At 34.2% G+C, this 25,147-nt stretch overlaps 3 protein-coding genes and 1 long non-coding RNA gene across 5 annotated transcripts; 1 reads left to right on the top strand and 3 right to left on the bottom strand.

Moving 5' to 3' along the window:
• Nucleotides 1–1,067: 1,067 nt before the first annotated feature.
• LOC100790768 (protein FAM133) lies at nt 1,068–4,252 on the top strand. 2 transcript variants are annotated; one of them, XM_003555886.5, is made up of 3 exons: nt 1,068–1,219; nt 1,373–1,448; nt 2,997–4,252. In XM_003555886.5, exon 3 carries the CDS (start codon nt 3,022–3,024, stop codon nt 4,021–4,023), a length of 1,002 nt encoding a protein of 333 aa, XP_003555934.1. In that variant the 5' UTR covers nt 1,068–1,219; nt 1,373–1,448; nt 2,997–3,021; the 3' UTR covers nt 4,024–4,252. The 2 variants fall into 2 exon arrangements, with proteins under 2 accessions (XP_003555934.1, XP_003555935.1); XM_003555887.5 differs by having other exon boundaries at nt 2,963–4,252.
• A 1,336-nt stretch (nt 4,253–5,588) lies between these two features.
• LOC100790250 (fruit protein pKIWI502) lies at nt 5,589–8,481 on the bottom strand. The gene is made up of 5 exons (XM_003555885.5): nt 7,862–8,481; nt 7,196–7,295; nt 7,002–7,097; nt 6,820–6,900; nt 5,589–5,850 (listed from the first exon to the last, which is right to left on the bottom strand). Exons 1-5 carry the CDS (start codon nt 8,335–8,337, stop codon nt 5,788–5,790), a joined length of 816 nt encoding a protein of 271 aa, XP_003555933.3. The 5' UTR covers nt 8,338–8,481; the 3' UTR covers nt 5,589–5,787.
• Nucleotides 8,482–17,114: 8,633 nt separating this feature from the next.
• LOC106797547 (uncharacterized) lies at nt 17,115–19,613 on the bottom strand. The gene is made up of 2 exons (XR_005890279.1): nt 18,948–19,613; nt 17,115–18,174 (listed from the first exon to the last, which is right to left on the bottom strand). It is a non-coding gene; the product is annotated as an uncharacterized lncRNA (long non-coding RNA).
• Nucleotides 19,614–20,484: 871 nt separating this feature from the next.
• Nucleotides 20,485–24,528, bottom strand: LOC100789705 (ATP synthase subunit beta, mitochondrial). Its single transcript, XM_003555884.5, has 9 exons — nt 23,842–24,528; nt 23,054–23,129; nt 22,846–22,934; nt 22,604–22,721; nt 22,415–22,518; nt 22,157–22,315; nt 21,836–22,060; nt 21,432–21,743; nt 20,485–20,913 (listed from the first exon to the last, which is right to left on the bottom strand). Exons 1-9 carry the CDS (start codon nt 24,319–24,321, stop codon nt 20,797–20,799), a joined length of 1,680 nt encoding a protein of 559 aa, XP_003555932.1. The 5' UTR covers nt 24,322–24,528; the 3' UTR covers nt 20,485–20,796.
• Between the last annotated feature and the right edge of the window lie 619 nt (nt 24,529–25,147).

The raw sequence follows: 25,147 nt of genomic DNA, 5'->3' as shown, positions 1-25,147 counted from the left end.
TATAAATTGTTAAAAATTAATTTTTATTAACTACAATCGTATGCATAAGTAAAGAAATTATATATTTGAAACATCGTAACATTATGGCTATTGAATTTTTTTTATTCATAATGGACTATTGACATTGCAAAATGATAGGTTTCACTTCTGCAACCACCGCACCACCCTGAACCCCATTGTCATCACCATTGTACTATGAGAAAGCTCTTCTTTTTCTCTGCCGAACTATTTTGCAGCAACAGGGAGCAACACAGAAGTAAAAAAAGAAATGGTCATGCGTCAAAATATGAGACATTAGATTGATCTAACTGATCAAAATGATTGTTAATATAAATTTTAAAATAATTTTATAAAAGTTAACATATTATTATAAAAATAATTTATGATTGAATGTCTAGATAAAACTATTTCACATTATTTGTATATAATTTTTTTCTCTTTAAGAATATATTAATTAATTAATTAAAATTCAAGAACAATATAAGATTGGGTTTTTGCACTTTCTCTCTTTAGTTTGATAAAACTTAAAAGAGATATAATTCTGTTTAAATTTTTCACCCCTAACCTCGAATCTATCCGTTATTTACTAGACATTTGTTTAATGAAATCATCTTATATTTTCAAAGAATCACATCTTGTGAAATATTATAATTAGGAATGCGCTATTCTTTGATATATAAACATGTATTTGGTAAACTTTTAACATTACTGAGAATATTTTTGAAGTTTTAAATTAATAAATGAAAAAAGTAAAAATGAAAGTCATAGTAAAATTAGAAAATAAAATTTTCAGAATATAAACTTTCCCAGTCTACTGGCATGAGAATAAAATGCAAATTTTTTGGGAATAAAAGATATCCAACAATATTTTTATAACTTCAGCAAATATAAAAACAAAACATTTTCATTTACATATGTATAGAAATACAAAATGATTTCATAAAATAAACATCCCCTAGAAATAAAGATGCAAAATGTCAAACTGTCATATTTTGTACGCGTGGTCATCGACCAACGGGGTTTATGCGCGTGAAAGAATCCGGTCCGGTCCGGTTCGGTTCGGTTCAAGATGAGAGAAAAGCTAAAGCGTGTGTATAAATCAAAATTGTATTGTTTCCTGTCAGTAGACTTTTCTGGAAGGAATAGGGGCAAGCAGCAAGTCCTATCCCAACCCTAACCCTAACTTCGAACCTTCGTCCTTTCTCTCTTCTTCCTTCAGGTATCGCTTCCTCTCTCTTTCAATTTCAACCCCCTCTGCTCCATCGCTGCCTTTTGCTTTTCTCTATTTCTCTCTTCTTTTCACGGTTCGTCAGTTTCAATTTTTGTTTCTTATTTCTTTTAAATTATCAACTTTTGATTTGATTCGACGCAGATTCATCCGTACCGTTAGTTACTACTGGATTCGCGGTTGATTGCTGCTACCGGGTTTCTCCTCTTTCACGTATAAGGTAAGCAAAGGATGGAGAAAATATCCATGGAAACCTATCTCTCTTTGAATTACTCATTACACTTGATTGTGTATGCGTATATGAAAACAAATAACATTTTGCGTGATTTTATCATTTCACAATGTTCACTAACTTGCTTTGTTTCACGCTGCAAACATTGATATTATTGATCATGAGATGTAATCGAGTTTTCTTCTACTACTACTAACCTATTTTTGTCTTAATGACTTGTAAAATTGCACAATGTTCCAATTTTAATTCGTGTGAGCGATTTAGATTGCACTTGAGATCGAAGTTGGAATGAAATAATTTTAAAATTGCGATTCAGGTGTGATCTATGAAGTTGGTGACCTAGTTTCATTTTTTACCCACTTTTAAAGTTATCAACGAACCCTAACTGCTGTTCTTCCTCTTTCTGAGCTAGTTGTCACCCATCATTACTGATTGAAGTTCTAATCGCTGCACTAGCCACCCTTTTTTCTCTGTTTTCTGTTCTGTTCTTTACTCAAATTTCTTTTCCATTTGGTGCTATTGACAGGTTTCAGTTTTCTGGCTTTTTCTGTTCTTGTTCAAATCCACCCTCTCTTGTTCTAACCCACACCCGCCTGTTTTATGTTTTATGTTCTGACTTGTGAGTATGATTGGATGATATTTATGAAATATGGATTACGGGCTATATGTACTAATATGCATGTATATGAATTTTGTTAAATCTTACTATTTGATTCATGTTTTTTTAGCCCTTTTTCTGATTTTAACTACCTTGTTGAAAAAGAACAAACATGAAACAGAAATGATCAGTGGAAAATTTGAAAATGGAAAAAAAGATGGGTTTGGGTCATCTGGCCTGACCTGACCTAAATCAGTCCCTAATTTTATTAAACCCAAAAACCCCTTGTGAAATTCAGTTGTTGTTTTGCAGTTCATTTTTCCTGTGTCTTGAAAATTAAATTGTCAATACTGTTTGAAGACTTTGTTAGTGGATTTAGTTTGATTTCTATCATACACTCCTCATGTCATACTATTTTCACCTTTTTCAGACTCCGTCTTTTCAATCATCTTTCCAAGTTTTTTCTAATTTCAGCCATCTTCACTATAGGTGGTGAGCAATGCTCATCTATTTGCGCTGTTTTTATTTGTGGTAATAGAAATGTTCAGAATATGTAGCCTTTTTTGAAGTAATAAGCCCTGAGCCCTTGTATCCCCCACTTGCTTTTTGAAATTTAAACTGACATTGTGACTGAGTAGGTGTCTGAAGGGCCATATATTAATGTTCTTTTGATTAATCCGAAAAAGAACAAGGTTGTATTTTGTGATATTTTTTTGGCTACTTGTTTGTAGCAAGTTTCTTTTCCTTTTTTTATTTTATTGCAAAGAACAGGTGCTAAATATGTTTGCATAAATAACAGTGTGAAGTAGCATTTTTTGTTGTTTGTCTAATCCTCTGAAATATTCAATATTAACGATTTGATTTGATTTGGTCAAAACTAACTTTGATTTTTCTCTTCTGTGAGATGCACTTCCGGTCATCATTTTACCAACATGCAGATTTTGAGTTGGTTTCTGAATATAAATGGACGCCAAACGGTTCATCCAGCTGGTTGAGGAGAAGAAGAAGAAAATTATGGAGAGAAAGGAAGCTCCTTTGAAATGGGAGCAGAAGCTGGAAGCTGCTGCTGAAGCTAAAGAGAGGAAGCTGAAGGTTGCAAAGCATACAAAAAGATCTGGCTCTGATAGTGACAGCGATTATGACAGTGATGATGAGAGTAGAAAGACAAGTAAAAGATCTCACAGGAAGCACAGAAAGCATTCTCACTACGACTCTGGTGACCATGAGAAAAGGAAAGAAAAAAGTTCCAAACGGAAAACAAAGAAATGGTCCTCTGAATCTAGTGATTATAGTAGTGATGACTCTGAGAGTAGCTTTGAGGAGGAGAGAAGAAGAAAGAAGAAGCAAAGCAAGAAGCTGAGAGATCGGGGTTCAAGATCAGATTCTAGCAACTATGATTCTACTGCTGATGAATTAAGCAAGAGGAAAAGACAGCACAAACGGCAACGCCCATCAAAATTTAGTGGATCAGACTACTCTACTGATGAAGGAGATAGTCTAGTTCAGAAAAGAAATCATGGAATGCATAGCAAACGCCATCGACAATCAGAATCTAGTGAATCTGACTTGTCAAGTGATGACGCTCCCCATAAGAAAGGCCACAGAAAGCACCATAAACATCACAAGCGATCACATAATGTGGAGCTGAGGTTGTCTGATTCTGATTATCGCAGTCATGGTCAAAGAAGCAGATCAAAGTCATTGGAAGAAAATTCTGAAGATGAAAGCAAAAAAAGATCAATGGATAAGAAGTCTGGTCGCCATCACCACCATCGTCACCACCACCATCGCCACCACCACCATCGCCACCACTTGGATGATGAGAGAAACTACATGCAGCAACACTCTCCTAAATTCAATGGAAAGCATGGCGAGGAGTTAGACAAAACTGAAACTGAGAAAAAGGATGGTGGTCATCATGAAAGTAGAGCTATGGTTGAGAATAATGATGGTCAAATTTTTTGATTTTTGAGAATCTGTCCTGCTATCTGTTTGTGGTGCTTCTGTACTGGAATTGGTAACTTACTATTTGATATTCAAATTAAAGTTAAAGGAACAATTTCATTATTTATGTCGGTTGTAATATTGGCGGCAGTTATTGACACTATTGAAACTTTGTTGGGTCATTGTTGGCTGATGACATTAAGTTGATCCTTATTCATCTATAAACAGTTGTATTTGAAGTTTACAAAAAGAATACTCTTGAGGGTTCTTGAGGGATTTTTCTTTGTTTGGTTTTGCTACTGCTCTCGGTTACTCATTTGTGGGTAGAGACTGATTCGTCAACTTTAGTATCTGTTAGTGTTGAAAAGACGTGTGAATACTTGCCGTGGACAATCATTGCAGGGTCATCAAAGAGCTCTGAAAAAATGCTTGGGAGGTACGTGTTGCACGCCATGAGGAAAGCTAAGAATTGCAGGTGCATAGCCAATGGCCTGCTATTGATTTTTTTTTTTTTCACAACACCTTATCGGTTGCAGCTACGTGTACGTTTGCATGAAATACCTACCTATGGTTGTGGGCAGATTTTTTTAGATGATCTCATTTTTTGTTTTGGACTTTGTCCTCCTTTTATCTTGAAAGTTTAAAGGTTAAATTAATCTTTTAGTCTTTTAATTTATTATTTAAGTTTAATTTGATTTTTTAATTTTTAAAACTAGATTTCTTTATTCAATTTGGTCATTTAATTTTTAAAATTCATTATTTTTTTTAAAATGCATATTTTGTGGTGTTTCAAAATCACTTAGTTATGATTTTAAACTGTTATAAAATATGATTTCTTACTATTTAAATTAAAGGATCAAATTAAAATAATTTTAAAAAATTAGAAGATTAAATTAAACCTAAAAAAGATTAGAAGACTAAATTAAATCTAAAAAATAAATTAGAGTACTAAAAAAACTAATTTAACCAAGTTTAAATCTCATCGACGTCAACACTAATTCTTAAAAGCTTTCATTGTTACGGAGCCATTAATTCTTAAAAGCTTTCATGGTAAGACATGAAATATATATTTGATGAGAGCATGACAGCTTGACAAGTTAATTTGTTAATTTTATTACATGTGGTTGAAATTATTTTAGTTTGGGAAATATTAAATAATATTAACCATCTAACGTTAATGTGATTGTATGATAAGGACTAATTTCTTTCAACTCTGAATACTGAATTTAATGAACTGTTCATTAGTTTATCAATTTTTAATTTTTCTATTATTAACATGAGATTTTGTTGTCGATCTAATTAAATTAGTTCTTACTGTGTAACAACCAAAACACAAAAGCAGACGCATTTTGAAATTGTCGCAAATTCAAATCTCATTTTAATGAAAGTAAAATGATATAAAATACTTTTGGAAGCTATGCGAGTCGAGCTTAATTAAAAACAGCCGAATTACACGTCGACTCTTGGCTCAGTGTCAATCTTAATGTCAATATATCGATGATGGCTGCGTGATAATACGGGCATTGATAGAACTAGAACAAAATATTGGCTTGCAAGAGTGAAACAAACCAACCCTAGCAAAAGTATTTTTCAACTTTCTTAAGCCTGGTATTCCCGTCCTCTATTTGGACCCCGGAAATTCTTATATATAGACTAAAATTCCAAAATTGTTTTTTATTGTACATTCTACGCTGAGATGCTTGATCCTCAGCAAAGGCAATGAAATAATTATGGAGTATTTTAAATTCAAAAAATGATACAACAGTGCCCAAAAGTCCATTTTGGTCAGAAGTTCTTCAATATCTTATCAGCGGATACTCCAGCAGCAACAAGAATTGATGTCACTTCCTGCAACAATAACATACTCAAGGGTCATGCATTGGAACCACGACATAAAGAAAACGCTAGCAACACAATATTTTACACTTGTTGCTGTGTGAAACCCCATGTGACCCCACTAATTAAGAATGAACCTACATTATTTATGGGGCCACATTAGGTTTTATCCAACAAAAAAAAATTAGTGTTGTTAGCATTTCTCAATTCTCACTACATAGCATTGTAGAAAAAACATGAGCTACAAAAATCCTTAGCAACATTGATAACAGATCAAGTGGCTAAAAGCATTGTAGACAATAATTTGAACAATGCATATCTCTTCCCCGCGAGATTGTGAAGCAACCTATCTTTCTCAAGCAAGTCACTGAACGCATTCACACATAATATATGCTATAATAACCCGTTCCTTATATAGAAGTGAGTGTTTTGTACAATAAAATCCTATTTGAGTGAGTCCAGTTTAAAGGCACTTAGATTGGTGACATGCATGAGTGCATCCAAATCCCATCTTGATAAATAAAGCTGTTTCGTCAACTTCTCCTAATGCACCTTATTCTCTATTAGTTGGACAGCTCTTTCACTAAGTTTGAAAAAAATAAGAAAATCAGAGAGCAGGGAAAGGAGAATGAAAACTACTAGATTGTAATCAACGTGATGCATGACTTGTGGAGATTACCTTGTCTTGTCAGCAAAATCTTGAGTAATTCATTTGTTTCTATAATTATTTAAATTTTTAGTCATTGTGGCTTTACCTAAGGCTAATTGAAAGTGCTATTTATAGGAGGTTTGGTTTCCTCAAAAGGAACCATTATGGCATCTTTCTCTCATTCTCTACATAGGTTTCTTCATATAACTTGACTAGGAAAGGCTGGCAATTGCCCAGAAGGTTGTACTAGTGGACAAGTTAATAAACACAGAACAAATACATGTCTCATAATTATGAAGATAGACAAGTAAAGCTAAGCTCTAATAGCGCACCTCGGTCATCTGTTTCTGTCCACAAAGTACAGCACCAGTTGCCAGTGGGTCAGATATTTGCTTCTCTCTTGAAAATGCAGCCTGTGGATGTAATCATGTGTGAAATGAAAACAATGAAAACAATCTTCACCTTGTGAAGCTAGTAAAATGAAACTCTAATCCAACGTGCTGACACACTTTACCTGAACATAGCCACTTTCCCCAGTCCAACTCTCATCTGGTTGAGACAATACAGGCACAATCTTCACACCGGAAGATTCCCAATCTTTAAACCTATCCTATAACATAAAAGAACATTGTTATTAAAGCAAGCTCTGATTGAAAGTAGTTTGAGCTTTCCTTCCATCAAGCTAACAAACGAAACAACTGAACTAACCTGATAAGCCATTCTCTGAAGGTTCCTGGCCCCATAATATAGTCTCACATCAGACCTCTTCGCAGCATCAAATCCTGACTCAATAAGCGACCGAATTGGACTGCACACAACAAAGTAAACAGTGACACCAAATTAAAGAAAATAAATGGAAAATCTAGTATTATGGTCCTGTTTAGGCAAACTTTTCTATAAACACTTACAGCAGAAAAAAAAAAAACTAAAATGAATTGTGCTACTCCCACAAGTTAAAATCAACTAATACACTTAACTTTCATAAAACCTCTTTCATCTAGTATTGAGGTGTATAAGTTTAACTCAGAGAAAAAACTCAATTCATTATACCTTGTTAACTTCTTCTCTTATAAGCATTAATGGAAACATTTATCCAATCCGAACCTAGTAGCACACTGTTTTATTGTTAATAAATTCAATACAAGATTTTAAAATTCGGTAACTATTTGCAACTGTAGCATCAAGGTTTTGGGGTCTATGCCGCATTGATACTGCAATTAGATTTGCAATTTTTGGCAATATCAAGGATTGTGACAAAACTAGAACAACAACTGTAATCTAAAACCTTCATTTCCATGTAGCATGAATTTGTTACAACAGAAATTCTACGTTCTATAAAATTTTGGGGGTAAAAAGGTAAATCGGAGAACTGACCTAATTCCAGATCCAGTGGCGAAGACGAGAACGGTTCCAAAATTCTTCGGAGGGTGGATCCGATCGATGTTGAATCCGTTTCCCATGACTTGGCTGAGTTCAACCACATCCCCTCTCTTCAACGCGCACAGCGCTTCCGCGGTGGACCCCGCCACGCTCTTTACCAGAAACTCGAACACTCCACGCGCCGCGGCGAGCTTCGGCGGCGACGCGATGGCCAGAAACGAGGGCTTGAGCGCGTCGGGGAGGCGGAGCTGGAGGTACTGCCCGGCGAGTGTGTGGGACGCGGCGTGATCGGGCGCGTCGGAGACGTCGATGGCGATGTGGAAGAGGGACTCGGCGGCGTGCTCGACCTTGGAGAGAGGGGCCGGGGTCCAGACGGTGGTGTCCTGGCGTAGTGCGGCGGAAGCGGTGGCAAGGCGGCGGCGGCGGGTGGTGGTGCAAAGGTTTAGGTGGAGGCGGCGTAGGATGGACATGGAGGGGCTAAAGTGCGCATGGGGGTGGAGGGTGAGAGAGGGTGGCGGGGAGAACACGAGAGAAATGTTTTTTTTTTTTAATGTGGTTTTGTTTGGTGAGGTATTACGTGGAGGGTTCGGTCAGAGTGAGAAGGGGACGCGGAAGTGGCGGGTAATGATAAAATGCGCCTTGGGTGAATCTTACTGAATTGAGGATTCCACGTGTCATTCATTCTTGGTTGTCCCATGGAGCTGGAAGATGATGCCTGGATACAGATAATTGGCACAAACAAAATGGTAAAAATATTATTTCCTCCTTTCCAAAATATGACCGATGCTTAAAAAAAATTCACCTGGAAAAAAGATATTCTAAAAGAATTAATATTTATTAAGGATATTTTTATTAAAATATTTTTATTTTTTTATCTTAATTTCAATAAATATATTATTAAGTTTTTCAAAATAATATTATTATAGGATAAAATTGGAAAAAAATATTTGAATATCTAATTGAAAAGTAAAAATATCAATCCATTTGAAATATTTTTTAAAGGTTAAAATTATAATTATTTTGGAGCAGAAGAAATACTATTTTTATTTTTTTGATAAACAAGAAATTTATGCTCAGGGATTCAATAGGATTAAGGCACACTTCAAGATTGAATCAAACTCATGTTTTGGCATACGATTTAGCATTATTTTAATTTTTCGAAATTTTTTAACTTATTTTACTTTTAGTTCGAGATTATTAATAGGTATATACTCTTGGGATGATTTGCTCAATTTGGTGGGTTTTTTTTTTACTAGTATTCGTTAAAATAGGATTGTTCAGTACTTTGAAATTTAAGACTAGATATATGCGTTAAATATTTAAAAAGAACTTTAGAAAATATTTTGTGGTGGTCTCTACAAGGATCAAATCGTGTAGCCGTTTTGACTTATCTGCGGTAATTTTCTAACAGTTCTTTTTTGGGGGGTATATTTTATGGGTACATTTTCTACTAGTTTATTTTTTTTATACTGACATTTTCTACCAGTTTTGTTATACTATGTATGCTATCGAATGATAAAAGAAATACTGTGTATGTTATCTTCTATCGTTTTTTGTTGTTGCGATTTTGTCATAATATTGACGTTTTTAAAAATTGCAAAACAAAAGTACTGCAAGTAGTTCAAATCGGCCTCATGTCAACAATTAATTTCAAAATAAGTCTACTTTAATAAGATACCTAATTCGTCAATCACCCCATTCACCATTCACCCATCCTTTTGGTTTTGGGGCTAATTCTCGAACAATTAAAAATGATTTTTTGTATAATTTGTAAAAGGTTGTTAGTTAAGATGTATTGAACGTTTTATTAAAAACGAGTATCGGACATTTAGTTAATAACATAACTTTTTGACATTTTTCATATAGAGGTATATTGGACACTTTGCTTAAAACACGCTTTGGACGAAACCATTTTTTCTCAAAAACTTGGTTATTTTGCAAAACGATTTTCGTAAGCAGTTATAGAATATCTTATTTGATAGATATATAACTGCACATGTATATGTTACTGATAATATTGAACAGTACGTCATGAGAGACTATCACATCTTTTTTACTACTTTTTCTTCTACTTGGGTACAATATATATATAATTCAAAAAAACTCAGTTTTTTTCACATTCTATAGCTTTTGAACATTATAAATGACAATTTTGGTTATTAAACTTGTAAGTTTTATAGCAGAAAAATATAATAAAAAAAAAGAGACAATACGTATGTAAAGGAAATAAAATAATTTTATTCTGCATCGAATTGTTCTCAACAACAATACAATAAATAATAAATTAAAAACAAAACAAAAACTAATCACATAACAAGATTTCAGCAAAACGGAAAATTGAAATTGACTTGTTTTTAAAGTATAAGAATCACTTATTGACTAGACTAATCCATAACTGAAACAAAGAAAAATAAATAAAATATGTGGTTACAAACGTAATTTAAACAAATTTAAAAACTCCTCATTGCTTTAGGAACTACAAACTCTTATTCTTTGCCTTAAGAGTTCAAATTTGTTGATAGACAATGACTTTGTAAACATGTCAGTCAGTTAATCTTTAGATTTGTAATAAATTAAATTCACTTCTCCACTTTGTTGCATCTTTCTCAAAAAAATAGAGTTTGATGTTGAAATGTTTAGTCTTCCCATGACACACTATTAGAGAAAAAGTTCACTTCTCCACCATGCTGGATTGTTGGCAATAGCAATGGCTGTGTGGTTGTCAACAAAAATTCCAATTTTATTCTTCTGTTGAAAAAGTAAATCACATAGAATCTTCTTCAACCATAAAGCTTGATTTACTGTTGTTGTTGCTGCTATGAATTTAGCCTCAACAGTGGATTGTGCTACAATCTCTTGCTTCTTTGTGCATCATGAGAAAACTCCTGAGCCTAGACTGAAACAGTATCCTGAAGTGCTCTTCGTGTCATCAATGGATCTAGCCCAATCACTATCAGAGAATCCATACAACTTGAATTCTTGACGCTTCTCAAATTTGACACCATAATCAATAATGCCCTTAAGATACCTCAATATTCTCTTTGATGCTTTTAAATGCATTTCACTTGCACAATGCATAAAACGAGATAAGAGACTTACAACAAATAGAATGTATGACCTTGTTGCAGTGAGATACATTAGACATCCAATCAAGCTCCTATAATATCCTTCATCAATTTTATCAGTACCATCTTCCTTGCTGAACTTCTCCTTTTGATTCATTGATGTGCTAACAGATTTGCATTCCTCCATTTGAAACTTCTTCAAAATTTCTTTTGCATATTTCCTTTGACAAATTAACACTTTGTTCTGACTTTGCTTGATCTCAATTCCAAGAAAATAAGTCATGAGACCAAGATCAGTCATTTCAAAAGCTTGCATCTTTTCTTGCTTGAACTCCTCAACTAGCCTTGCATCATCTCCAGTTATTAAAAGATCATCAACATAGAGAGAAACTATAAGAAAGTTATTTTCCTTATATTTCACATAAAGAGTAGACTCAGATAAGCTTTTTGCAAAGCCTATGCTCAATAGGTGATCATTTATCTTGTTATACCAAGCCCTTGGCGCTTGTTTTAGGCCATAGAGGGCCTTTTTGAGGAGATAAACTTTACCTTCTTCACCTTGCTTCATGAATCCTTCTGGCTGCTCTACATATATTTCTTCTTGTAGTTCTCCGTTTAAAAAGGCTGATTTGACATCTAGTTGGAATATTTTCCAGCCATTTTGCGCAACCACTACTAGCACCAATCTAATTGTATCTAATCTGGACACAGGAGCAAAAGTGTTAGAATAATCAACACCAAAAATTTGTGTATACCCTTTAACTATGAGTCTAGCTTTGTGCTTGTTGATTGAGCAATTTGCATTAAGCTTTGTTCTAGAAACCCATTTAACTCCAATGACTTTTCTACCTTTAGGTCTATCAACAAGTTCTCATGTTTTCTTTTTCTGTATCATGGACATTTCCTCCTCCATTGCAATTTTCCATTTTAGATCCTTTTGTGCTTCCTCACAGCTAGCAGGTTCACAAATTGCTACATTACATCTTTGATAAACATCAGAAAGCAGCCTTTTACCTCTGACTGGAGGGTCATCTTCTAATTCATCTTGCAACAACTCTGTTATTTGCTGTCCAAGATGATTATCATTAATGTTGTCTAATATTTCAATTTTTCTTTGTGAGTTGTCCTATTTCCATTGTTGACCTTCATTGAAGTGCACATCTCTAGTAACTGTCATCTTTCCAGTTTAAGGATGATACACTTTGTAGGCTTTTGAAACTGAACTGTAACCCACAAAGATGCGCGGAATTGCCTTTTTGTCAAGTTTGTCATGCTTAACCTGTGGAACATGTCCAAAATAAACACAACCAAACACTTTAAGAAAAGTTAGTGAAGGCTTATAGCCATACCAGGACTCAAATGGAGTTTTATCATTCAAGACTTCGGTTGGAAGCCGATTTCGCAGAAAAATTGTTATGTTAGCTGCCTCCGCCCAAAATGTTTTAAGCAACTCCTTCTCATGAAACATGCATCTAGTCATCTCCATCACCGATCTGTTTCTCCTTTCACTAATCCCATTTTGCTCTGGAGTGTAGGGGGCTGTGAGTTGATGTTCAATTCCAGCTTCTTCACAAAATTGATTAAATTTTGTTGATATATATTCTTTTCCATTGTTAGATCTTAGACATTGAATCTTGTAGCCAATTTGAGTTTCCACCATTTTCTTGAACTTTACAAATACTTCAGCCACTTCATGCTTGAATTTCAAGAAAAAAATCAGCATATTCTTGTAAAGTCATCTATGCAAAGAATAAAGTAGAGACTACCTTTTAGTGATGGTGTTCTTTGAGGTCCTGCCACATCAGTGTGAATTAGCTGCAACTTTTGAGAAGCTCTCTAAGATGATTTGGGAAATGATTTTTTGTTTTGTTTACCAAATTGACAAGCATTACAGTTTGGCAAACTATCAGAAAGTATTGGTAGACCTTTTGACATGTTCCTTTTTTTCATGTTTAGCATTCTTTCAAGATGGCAATGACCAAGTCTCTTGTGTCAGAGTTCTATGGGTGTGACTTGAGTGAAATAGGTTGCATGCTCCTCCTCTGTTAGATCAAATGAGAAGTTTTTACCTCTTATTTTAACCCTTAGAACTTTCCAACCAACAATGTCATAGATAAGGTAGTATTGATGTTCAAAGGACACTTTAAATCCCTTTTTAATCAACTGCCCAACACTTAGCAAGTTTTGGTCAATTCAGGTATATAAAGAACATCTTATATTATTTTGGTACCTGAATACGTTGAAATTGTAATGGTTCCTTTTCCTTTTGCAGAAATATAGCCATCATTCCTAATTATGACCTTTGAGACATTAGTTGGCTTCAAATCCTTGAATAGAGTCTTATCATATGTCATGTGGTTTGTACAACCACTATCAATCAACCAACATTCAGAACTACTCCTCATCGAATAATATGTTGCAGTAAAAATATAATTTTCTTCCTCCTGCTCAACAACTTGGGCATTGGCTTCATGCTGCTGAAATTTGCTTCTACAAATTATAGCTTCGTGTCCAAACTTATTGCACTTGCTGCACTTTGCGTTTGGTCGTTTCCAACATTTGTATGGTGAGTGACCCAATTTTTCGCAATGCTGACAAGGTGGATAATTTTTCTTTTTACACTTACCTTTGTTTTGGTTGTTTGCACTATTTTTGTTGCTTGCTGGCTTGTTCTTCTTGACATATTTCTTTCTACTGGATTTAGCATGATGGTGTTTGGATGGTAAAGCACCTTCAACTGCATCGTCTTGTCTCATCAACCTCCACTGCTCTTGGGATTGCATAGCACTTACAAGTTATGTTAATGTAATCTTTGACAGATCCTTAGTATTTTCCAATAAAGCAATAGAAGCTTCAAATTTTTCAGGGGCAGTCACTAGTATTTTCTGAACTATTCTTGAATCAGAAAATTCGGAACCTAGCAACCTCACCTTGTTAGCAATTCTAAGAAGTTTGTTTGCATACTCCTTGATTGTTTCAGACTCCTTCATTTTTTGCATCTCAAATTCTCTAATCAGATTCATGGCTTGCATTCCCTTGATCCTTTCATCTCCTTCATATTCATCCTTGAGGAAATTCCATACTTCAAACGCTGATTTGATTGTCATGATTCTGGTGAAAATGTCTTGTGAAATAGCACCAAACAATGTAGCCTTTGCCTTTGACTTTCTAACTTTCCTCTCTTCTGATTTTTAATTTGAGCCATAGTTGGATTGGCAGGTAAAGGAAGAACTTCCTAGTCTTCCTCAACAGCTTCCCAGAGATCATTTGTCTCTAGATGAGCCTCTATTCTTGCTGCCCAGATGTGATAATTATCACCATCAAACATATGCGGTGCTAGTGTAGTGTAAGGAGTTCTAGAATCCATCTATTTGATGAATTGAAGCAAAGTTTATAGGCTTTGTTTTTTTTTTTTTTTGTGTGTGGGTTGTCCTGGGTTCACTCACAGGCCCCCCTAAGAAAATAGCTCTTGATACCAATGGTAAGTTTTATAGTAGAAAAATATAATAAACAAAGGAGAAGAGAGACGATACGTATGTGGAGGAAATATAATGATTTTATGCAATACAATAAATAATAAATTAAAAAAAAAATTGAAACTGATCACATAACAAGATTTCAGCAAAACAGAAAATTAAAATTGACTTGCTCCTAAAGTATAGTAAGAAAAAAGCTCTTGATACCAATGGTAAGTTTTATAGTAGGAAAATATAATAAACAAAGAAGAAGAGAGACGGTAAGTTTTATAGTAGGAAAATATAATAAACAAAGAAGAAGAGAGACGATATGTATGTGGAGGAAATAGAATAATTTTATGCAATACAATAAATAATAAATTAAAAAAATTGAAACTAATCACATAACAAGATTTCAGCAAAATAGAAAATTAAAATTGACTTGCTCCTAAAATATAGGAACCACTTATTGACTAGGCTAATCCCTGAAACAAAAAATGAAACAAAAAAACAAACAAAATATGTAGTTACAAAAAGTAATTTAAACAAAACTAAACAAACTGCACACGCAGAATCCTAATTAAGTTGACAAATAAAGAAAAGATAGAAGAGGCAAGAATAGGTTGAGTAGTATAACAACTTCATCTTAATCAAACTCTATACTAGTTCTTATGATATTAAAAGTAATGTGGTATATATGCTTACAAATTCTGCATGCAGAAGCCTAAGACCAGGAAGCGAATTAATGACCCGCTGATCCAATAAATTAAAAGAAGTATAAAAATATATATATGAATTAAAGTGATTATTCCATGATGATATATATATATATATATATATATATATATATATATATATATATATATATATTGCAGTGTATGCGATTGTTGTTTATGGACGTCCATGGGAAGCAGCTTCAGGTGATGGTGGTGCGTAGGCAGGAGCGGTTAATGGGCGATTTGCCCAGCGTTCATAGGGGTCAGCATAGATTGGAGGATTTGCCCTGTCAACACATCATCGATCAATACAATACAATTGTAATTAGTATCAAATGTAATAAGAAGTACTCAACCTACTTTCATAGGAGAAATCAACATGATGTTTATATAAGTGCTAACTACTAATGCATGCACTTAATATATATATATATATATATATATATATATATATATATATATATATATATATATATATATATATATATATGAGTTACTCCTCATCTCATTAAATATAAAAGAGAAAAGATCAATTTATCCAAAAAAATAACTCATTTAGACTTACTTCTAACTTTCATTATTTATTTTTTAAAATTTAATTATTGTAATAAATAATTAATCTTAACTATTAAATTTCATGTAAATTAATAATTAAGTTTAAAATTACTCCTAAAATAACTTACTTGATCACTTCTTATATATATATATATATATATATATATATATATATATATATATATATATATATACCTGACCGAGTTGTTTGGACAAAGAGGATAACAAAACAGCAAAAGCATGCTACAAACCAGAAGAGCTTCATTCTTTCCATGATTTAATTCCTCTCTGCCGAATGTATCTGATTTCAGTCGATCGTGAACTTCTATAAAATTAAGGTGCTGCTGCAGCGCGTGCTGGTTATTATATATATAGATCAGAATATATAGGACTTGATTGAGCATTTTCGTTTTGTGTACATTTAAAAGTCAAAATCCTAATTGTTAAGTCTTTTAATAAATATATTATTAAGTCTTTTAAAATAATATTATTATAGGATAAAATTGGAAAAAATATTTGAATATCTAATTGAAAAGTAAAAATATTAATCCATTTGAAATATTTTTTAAAGGTTAAAATTATAATTATTTTGGAGCAGAAGAAATATTATTTTTATTTTTTTGATAAACGAGAAATTTATGCTCAGGGATTCAATAGGATTAGGGCACACTTCAAGATTGAATACTAAATAATAATTGCATAGAATACAAAGCCAATTTTTTTTGATTGAAAAAGTAACAACTTCATCATAATCGAAAGCCAATTTTTTTAAAAAAATTCTTCTATTTTTTTCTACAAGTGATTATGAAAAAAATTATTCAAATATCACCTTAGTATCATTTATCTTCTTTAACCATTTAAAAGAATTGTTATAATCTAATTTACGACATGTTTCTCGTTGAATGATAAAGAATAAAATATTGATGTAAAAAAAAAGCATATAATATTCGTTACTATTGTATTGAGTATCTATATGTGAATTATTTTATTTGTGTTGACATTATTGTCACTATCTTTACTCGTTCAACAAACATGATGAGGTAATACAAACAATATGGCAATTACTCACATTTCAATATTAATACTATAATTGACAAAAGAATAGAAAATTTGTTTAAAAACGCTGACTTTGTCTTCGAATAATAAATATTCTTCTATATGTTATTTGTTTGACTTACGATGAGACCATTAGGATCTTCGAGAAAACGTTTTTTATTCTTATTTTTTGTTTTTTTAATTACAAAATTATTACTTTGTTTTCAATTTATTTTCTTGTTTCTAAAAATGTGTATAGAAACGAGTGATTTTTTTCTTCTTTCTATTTAGTGCTGAACAAGACAAGCAACTCTAAAAAAATTAGAAGCTGCAACAGTAATCATATTCTTTCTCCTCCTATCCTATGTCTCTTCAAGAACAGGAATGAGACAACGTGAACCATTTTCAGAAGGGGACAAAATTGACACTAGAATATAGCATGCAAGCTATTCATCCAAATGCAGCAGTGGTTTAAAGTTTGAACTACAAATGTAATATGCTAGTTTTTATAAAACAAGAATGGGATTTTTTAGATCAAATCAAGTGTTGAAGACATTAGATTATGGTAGAGTTGTAAAAGTCCAGGAAAGTTGATCCTCCAATTTATCCCGCTTATCTCTTGGACCACAGTATTTGCCAGGAGTTGGAGTCCTGCCACGACTCCTCTTTGCCTGCAAATAAGATATTGACAGGTAGGGCATTTAGAACTTACTGATAAAAGATTTAATCACAGAAACAGGAACTACACAGTTGCAAGGACAATTTACTATTTCTAAGGCTTAATGGGTAACCAGTAAGCCATTATTGTAATGTCATTTCCCAGCAAAAAGTTTAGATTTAGACACCACTATTTTAATTAAAACAAATAAGTTTACTTTGATCTTTATGTGTTTTATTAAACTAATCAACTAGATAAAACCAACAGTCATGAAACATAAACATTCAGTGCGACATGCTATTATTATAAATATCAAAAGAAAAGGAAAATATAAACACATCTGTTACTGCTAGTCTGCCACTAACAAAGAGAATGAATAAAAGGGCAACACCCTTCTGTCAAATACTTGGATTTAAATAGATGAGATTAGATGTCGATGCAGATCTCATGTCGTGAAGGGATAGGTTCAACTGTTTAGAGCATAGAAGGTGAATTTGACATAGCTACACGGAGAAGACCTGCTGCCAAAACTTATCAGGCAATGTTTCTCAGAATGAAGAAGTTTGGGGTGGGGAGGGGGGACTAGAAAGGGAAAGAGTAACGGGAAAAAGTAGAACATAAACAATTTGGCTAGACTCATTCTGAAGCCAGCGGTGCTAAATATTAACTTTTCCAGTTATCAGCCGACCTTCAAAAACAGAGAAACAGAGCGGTTCAAATACTTGATACAGCGCTCAGCATCGCCATTAGTTCCCATAGTGACAAAACTGAATCCACGAGATCCTTTAGTACAAGGATCTTTTACCAAGTGGCAGTCGACAACCTGAAAAGCAAAAGCTATGTAAAATTTTCCTAAAAAGTAGACTCGTTATCAATATATAAACATAGACTTAGCCAAAAGTGACAAGGACATCTCAAAACACTAGAAAATAGAAATACACATGATATGAGCCACAGTAAGTGTTCTCAACTTCATGGATCAAGAAATCAAGGTATAGTAATTAAGGCAACACGATAATCTACCCATCTAAGGCAAGAGTCATGGCTCCATTATGCATAATGCATCCCCATACAAGCAACACTAATGGAGACCGAGCTAGTAATCCACAGAGCCAAACATAAAATGAAGTTCACAGGTAGGGGCCTGCCACTCATAAGAATACTCTTATATCCATCATTACAAAATATAAATTAATCCATGAAATTTAAGTCAAGGTCACAACAGGACTTGTACATTTGCACATAAAGAAGGCATAGGAGCATCAAATAAGCCATATTTTGATTTATTGCTGCTTGAAATGAGTAGACTGGTTATGTCCAGCTAAAACTTGGGGGTAATTTAACTGAAAGAAAGGAAAATTACATTTCAGCATTCTATGGTCCAGAAAGATCATTCAAAATCAAGCCAAGCATTCTAGAAATCAAATATTCCTACACACTATGCAGTCAAATGTTTAGATTCAGCAACTATAGCTGCTCAAATACAAGCATTGAGAAAACTGAAAACGAGACACAACATGAAATCATGTTAAACAAAAGAATGCACTCATCACTACGCTACCATAAGTTCATCAACACAATCGATGGGAGCGGTACCTTTCCCTCTTTACTGAAATACTAGTGAAGATCACTGTCAGTTATCCTTGTGGACAAGCCTGTAACATACAAATTATTTCCAGGATTCTCCACATCAGCAGAATCTTCACTCCTGAAACAAACTTAACCATCACCACAAAGAACGTGTTTAGTGTTGCTATCACAACTTAGCTTTTATGTGTGTGCATGTCTAATATAGGGTAACTTATTCAGCAAATTAAACGTGCGTTTCTGCAAAGCTACACCTGGAACGACTTCTACTGGGCCTTGATCGACTTCGACGGCCTCTAACCGGCGAAGCAGAATAAGGTAGCAACAAAGAGCTATAAGATTTTGCTTCATTAAAGTAGAAAGTAAAAACCTAAATAAATATAAGTAGAAAATTAAATTACATGAAGAACGTTATTAATAACCTTGGTCTTATTGCAAAGGACATCACATTCAGAGATTGAGAAAATAAGATTATCCTTAATCGTCATTTGAAGCGGCAAACGAGTAAGCACAGGGAATTTGGCATCAATTGAAATCGAAAGGGTTCCATGAATGAATCAGCGATACCTGCTAAGCCGAGACGAGACACACTGCGTGTGTACGTGACAGTTACAGACGGATTGGTTTTTTACCCCAATTGTAGCCTCAAAATCTTCTCTCATTTTTATTTGAGATATAGCTGAATAATCATCAACACTGGGAAAAATGGCATTAATGAGTTTAATTTAATGGTCGTCAATGTGCAAAGAAACTCTATGTTGTTAACCAATAAAAAATTATTGTTGATAGTAAAAATATTTTAAACTATTAATCAATTAAAAATTATTTAAATATGATTTTAAAATAATTATAATATAGATTAATAAATTTTAATGTCAGTGTCCTTCAATTATTGAAAAGTAGATATTAAAAAACATATTACTAGCGTTATCTCCTCATTTGCAATTGTAATGAGAGTGCCTGAGACTCCATTTCTTATAATTGCAATTGCTTGAGCACTAATTTGTTTTGGTTTCTTTTAAAGGATTAAAGGAAATGTTTTGTGAATAACCATAAAAAAGTTGCCTGTTGTTTTCTAACGTGTATAAGAAAAATCAAATGAATACTAAATAATAATTGCATAGAATACAGCCAATTTTTTTTTTATAGAAAACTTATAAAAACAATTATTTCCTTGAATACGTAATTTTTATTACTTCGTTTATAGAGTAAGGTGTTTGACTCATCTTAATAAAACACTAGATTTAAAAGTCAATAACAAAGTTTAAAATCAACACAATGGAAATAGATAAATAACTTCAATTACAACCTTTCAGATACTTGAAGCTAATAATGTTTAAAGATTGTATTGAAGACTAAAAACTCATAATTTCATTGGAAATAGGATTACAAATAATTAAAAAAATACTTTTGAAATATTAAATAAGATGAAAGTAGTTAAATATTCAAGTCTAAAAACATACTGAAGCAATAAAAAAATTCCTTAACATTAGCATAAAAAGGACAATTCAGTAAGGAACAAAAATTACGCTGGCCATGGACCAGATGGAACAATTACAAAGTTTTAACATTAATGCATCCAACGTTCTCAACCAGAAAAAGTAAAAATTTACATCCTCTTGCCCTTTTCCCCTTATTAAATAACACAACTTAAAAAAAGGGGGGCAGTTGGCCAGAGACTTTGACCTTAGTTCATCTCACAGTAGGCAACATTAAAATGGGAAGGGAATAACCTGACACATTTTCATACCCAAAAAATTGAAAATTTTGTCGTTTGGCATTGCCAAGAGTTCCTAAATTATTAAATTTAGCAATTACAAAAAAAGGATTAAAATGAGAACATGGCTGTTGTATGTAATTAAGACGCTGCAGATTCCTTAGCAATTTTCTCAGCCTTAGCAATGACCTCTTCAATACCGCCAACCATGTAAAACGACTGCTCTGGGAGGTCATCGTATTTGCCATCCAACACACCCTGTCAGATACACAAAAACAAAGGAATCATTAACCATGCATTAGTCCACAAAGAAAACCAACGTCGTAGACAATAGAACACAAGTATGACATGACAATTGTAGCCACGTCACTGCAACAAGATGGAAACAAAACAAAACCATGGTAACCAATAATGTCCGTGCAAAAAGTCAAATGAAACAGTAGAAGTACGCAACAAAGGCACAACACTATTGAAAACAAAGTCATTGCCTGCCGCGCAGTTCAGATAGCTAGGTGTATGAACTCGCACTGTATAAGTTTCTGTTCAACAAATGCAAATAAAGATTCCGGAAAAAGAAAAGGTAAATGAACACGCAATTTCCCTTTTCAGGTGTAGCTTATAGGAAATTCAAATTCAAATTAATTTCCAGTTAGATGATATTCATGAAAGAAATAAAAAAAGGGTCATACAAGCAATGGCAGAATAAGATTACAACAACCAAAGCCTTGGACCACTAGGTGGGGTAAAGTCAGATTAAATGACAAAAAAAATAATACCTGGAAACTGGTGATGTTCTCCTTCAACTCAACATATTTTCCTGGGGCACCAGTGAAGACTTCTGCAACATGGAAAGGCTGGCTTAAGAATCGCTGAATCTTACGGGCACGGGCAACAGTCAATTTATCATCTTCACTGAGCTCATCCATTCCCAAAATAGCAATGATATCTTGAAGATTCTTGTAGTTCTGAAGTACTTTCTGTACACCACGAGCAGTTTCATAGTGATCCGCACCCAAAATAAGGGGGGAAAGCATACGAGATGTAGAATCCAAGGGGTCAACAGCAGGATAGATACCAAGCTCGGAGATCTATTCAACATCATCAAAATAAAAAATATTGAGCTGATGATAACTAAAAATGTGAATGCATCAGCTACTTAAATAATACAATGAATTCAAACCTGTCGTGATAACACTGTTGTGGCATCCAAGTGAGCAAAAGTGGTAGCAGGAGCAGGATCTGTCAAGTCATCAGCAGGCACATAGATAGCTTGGACAGAGGTAATTGAGCCCTTCTTGGTTGTTGTAATACGCTCTTGAAGAGCTCCAAGATCAGTAGACAAGGTTGGTTGGTAACCAACAGCAGATGGGATACGACCAAGCAAAGCAGACACCTCTGAGTTAGCCTGCACGATACATCACAATATAAAATGAACAATAATAAAACAAACAATACCCCCAAGACAGAAAGTTATCTTAGACAAGTTGACCAAAGGACTTACTTGGGTAAAACGGAAAATGTTGTCTACAAAAAGAAGCACATCTTGCCCTTCAGCATCACGGAAGTGTTCAGCCACAGTAAGCCCAGTAAGACCAACACGGGCACGAGCACCAGGGGGCTCATTCATTTGACCATACACAAGAGCACATTTGCTTTCACTCTAATACCATGAGACAACCATTGTTGACAAATTAATAAAATACTCAAATGAAAGTATCATGAAGAATACTAAAAAAGCCATGAACCACATTCAATTCACCTGCTTATCACCAAGCTTAATGACACCACTCTCAATCATTTCTCTGTACAAGTCATTACCCTCTCGGGTTCGCTCTCCAACACCAGCAAACACAGAGAAACCACCTAACCAATGGAAACAGTCAGCATACAGCATAGAAAGGTAAAAGAACATTTTACAAAGAATAAACTAAGCGCACTAAATACATACCATGAGCTTTTGCAACATTGTTAATAAGTTCCATAATAAGCACAGTTTTTCCTACACCAGCACCACCAAACAACCCAATCTTTCCTCCTCTTTGATATGGTGCAAGCAGGTCAACAACCTGTACACAAAAAATTAATCAGTAACGAATCATATGACACATGAGAACAAGTAACCTGACAATGAAGGAGATCAGATAAAATGCATTTACAAACAAAAAAAAGAAACATAAAAAGGAAAAATACCTTGATTCCAGTAACAAGAATCTGCTGTGCGGTTTCTTGCTCAACAAAAGCAGGAGCTTCTCTATGAATGGGCAAATAATGCTCGGTATCTAAGGCAATTCAAATGATTACCATCAGTTTCATGAGAATGGCAGAAAAGACTCTTATCTCCCAATCAAAAATCAGATATATATATATATATATATAAAAGGCTTTATGGGTTTCTTACTGATTTCTCCCTTGTCATCAATAGGCTCTCCAATGACATTTATGATACGGCCAAGGGTAGCCCTACCAACTGGAACCTGATTGGAATGCATACAGTATATTAGAAAATTAGAAAATAGATGATAAACGCAAGTGAAGAAACAAAAACAATAAAAATCAAGCTAAATTAGTGTGTAAAAATGTAAGTCTACTAACAGGAGATTGGACCAGTTGATCAAGAGATCAAAAGGCCATAAAGTTGATACTAACTGAAATTAAGCAAGCTAGAAGAAATACCATGAAATTGAAATCCACCCACATCAAACAATGAACAAATAATAAGTTAGCTACAAAGTATAAAATACATAACAGTAGAATCGTTTAAAAGGCCACCAATTTCGGCACACCAATTAAATGTCTAAAAATGCAATAGGATACAGACTATCAATCAATCAATCAATCAAAAGCCAACATGGGGTTCTTTCAACAATCAAACAGCGACAAAACTCCCATACATCTCTGTTCTAAATCAATTTTTTCAAAAAAAAATGATAAATCTTTACAAACATTTCGTTAATTTCAAAAGTAGGTCAATTTTTTCAGATCCAAAACATAAACCTACAGCTTCAAATCCCAATGCTCCGAAAACCAGATATCCAACACCAAAAAAGTCAACAAATCTCAGAAACCCCAACTCCGATAACAAAATCAAATGAAATCAAATCAAATTCAAACACATTGGCAAAGCAGAATCCAACAAATGCAAGTTTGAGCTAATAACAAATAAATAACAAATGATTCAGTATTTACGGTAATAGGGGAGCCAGTGTTGAGGACGCGCCACCCTCTAACGACCCCTTCGGTGGCATCCATGGCAATGGTTCGGACAACGCCCTCACCCAAATGCTGAGCCACCTCCAACACGAGCCTCGAGGAGTGATCCAGAACCTCCAGCGCGGTCATGATCGGAGGCAAACCCTCGTCGAATCTGACATCGACGACGGCACCGATGACCTGGCAGACCTGCCCGATCGAGCCCTTCCCGGTGAACTCATCGGTGATCTTCCCGCCGCCGCTAACCTCCTTCTTGCCCGGAGGCGGAGCAGAGGGAGGAGCGGTAGCAGCCGCCGCCGCGGTAGCGTATTCGGCGACGCGGTTCAGCAAGTAACCGTGCGGAGAGGCACGGTTGGATGACGTGAGCCTCGATGCGGATGCGGAAATCGAGGGTTTCGATTGAGATCTACGAAGGGAGGATCGAATCAGAGAAGATACGAACCTGCGTGAAGCCATCTTCGGACAGAGAGAGAAGAGAGAAAGAATGAAGAGGGCTACTAGGGTTTGTGGAGTGAGGGAGTGACACTATATGCACATCCAAAGGCCCTGCGTGGCTCCAATTTGGAGTCTTTTTACGTTTTCGTCCCTCGTTCTTTCCGTCTTTTACACTTTTACCCCCCGGGTATGTTTGAGGCTTGCGATTCTGTAGTTTATGTTTATGTGGCTTTTGACTCGATGGGCTCGCTCGCTCGACAAGGTTTGTGTTGGGTGGGTGACGTGGCAGAACTTCTGCTTTCGACAAGGTTTGTGTTGGGTGGGTGACGTGGCAGAACTTCTGTTTTCGACAAGGTTTGTTGCTTTCTCTCCATGAAAATGGGCAAAGATTTCTCTTACCAAAAGGTTTTTTTTACATACAAAATAATTTTAATTTTTTTATTACTAAAAAAAAAGTTTAACCCTCACAAGACTCAAAGTTCAAACATCACTTATAGATTATCAAACTCACGGTCATTTTAAGATATGAATATGTTATCACCAATTACATCAATTTTTATTGATAATTTTAATTTTCTATTATTGGATAAAATTTCATATGTGTGTATTTTTACAGAATTTAATGATGATATTTTATACAATAACATTAACAATACTTTTCATTGTTTGTATGTAAAAAAAATAAGAATTCTCTATTATAGAAAGACAAATTATAATTATTAATTAATATTATATTTGTTCTAACATATATTTATTTTTCAATTATGTTTATAACAATTAAAAAAGAGAAAAAATGAAACTTAAATTATATTTTGGATAAATAGTTATTTTCATCCTAAATATGTAA

Source organism: Glycine max, chromosome 20 (genome assembly GCF_000004515.6).
Source record: "Glycine max cultivar Williams 82 chromosome 20, Glycine_max_v4.0, whole genome shotgun sequence".
Classification (NCBI taxonomy): Eukaryota; Viridiplantae; Streptophyta; class Magnoliopsida; order Fabales; family Fabaceae; genus Glycine; species Glycine max.
This window is presented reverse-complemented; position numbering and strand designations above follow the sequence as displayed.

Excerpts from the sequence above, each read along its gene's own strand:
- LOC100790250 (XM_003555885.5), bottom strand. The coding sequence starts at position 8,337 with ATGTCCATCCTACGCCGCCTCCACCTAAACCTTTGCACCACCACCCGC. Across the intron at positions 7,296-7,861 it reads GCCACTGGATCTGGAATTAG|TCCAATTCGGTCGCTTATTG; the intron begins GTCAGTTCTCCG and ends TGTTGTGTGCAG. Across the intron at positions 6,901-7,001 it reads GGGAAAGTGGCTATGTTCAG|GCTGCATTTTCAAGAGAGAA; the intron begins GTAAAGTGTGTC and ends TTACATCCACAG.
- LOC100789705 (XM_003555884.5), bottom strand. The coding sequence starts at position 24,321 with ATGGCTTCACGCAGGTTCGTATCTTCTCTGATTCGATCCTCCCTTCGT. Across the intron at positions 22,722-22,845 it reads TTCTTGTTACTGGAATCAAG|GTTGTTGACCTGCTTGCACC; the intron begins GTATTTTTCCTT and ends TTTTGTGTACAG. Across the intron at positions 20,914-21,431 it reads AGAACATCACCAGTTTCCAG|GGTGTGTTGGATGGCAAATA; the intron begins GTATTATTTTTT and ends TGTATCTGACAG.
- LOC100790768 (XM_003555886.5), top strand. The coding sequence starts at position 3,022 with ATGGACGCCAAACGGTTCATCCAGCTGGTTGAGGAGAAGAAGAAGAAA.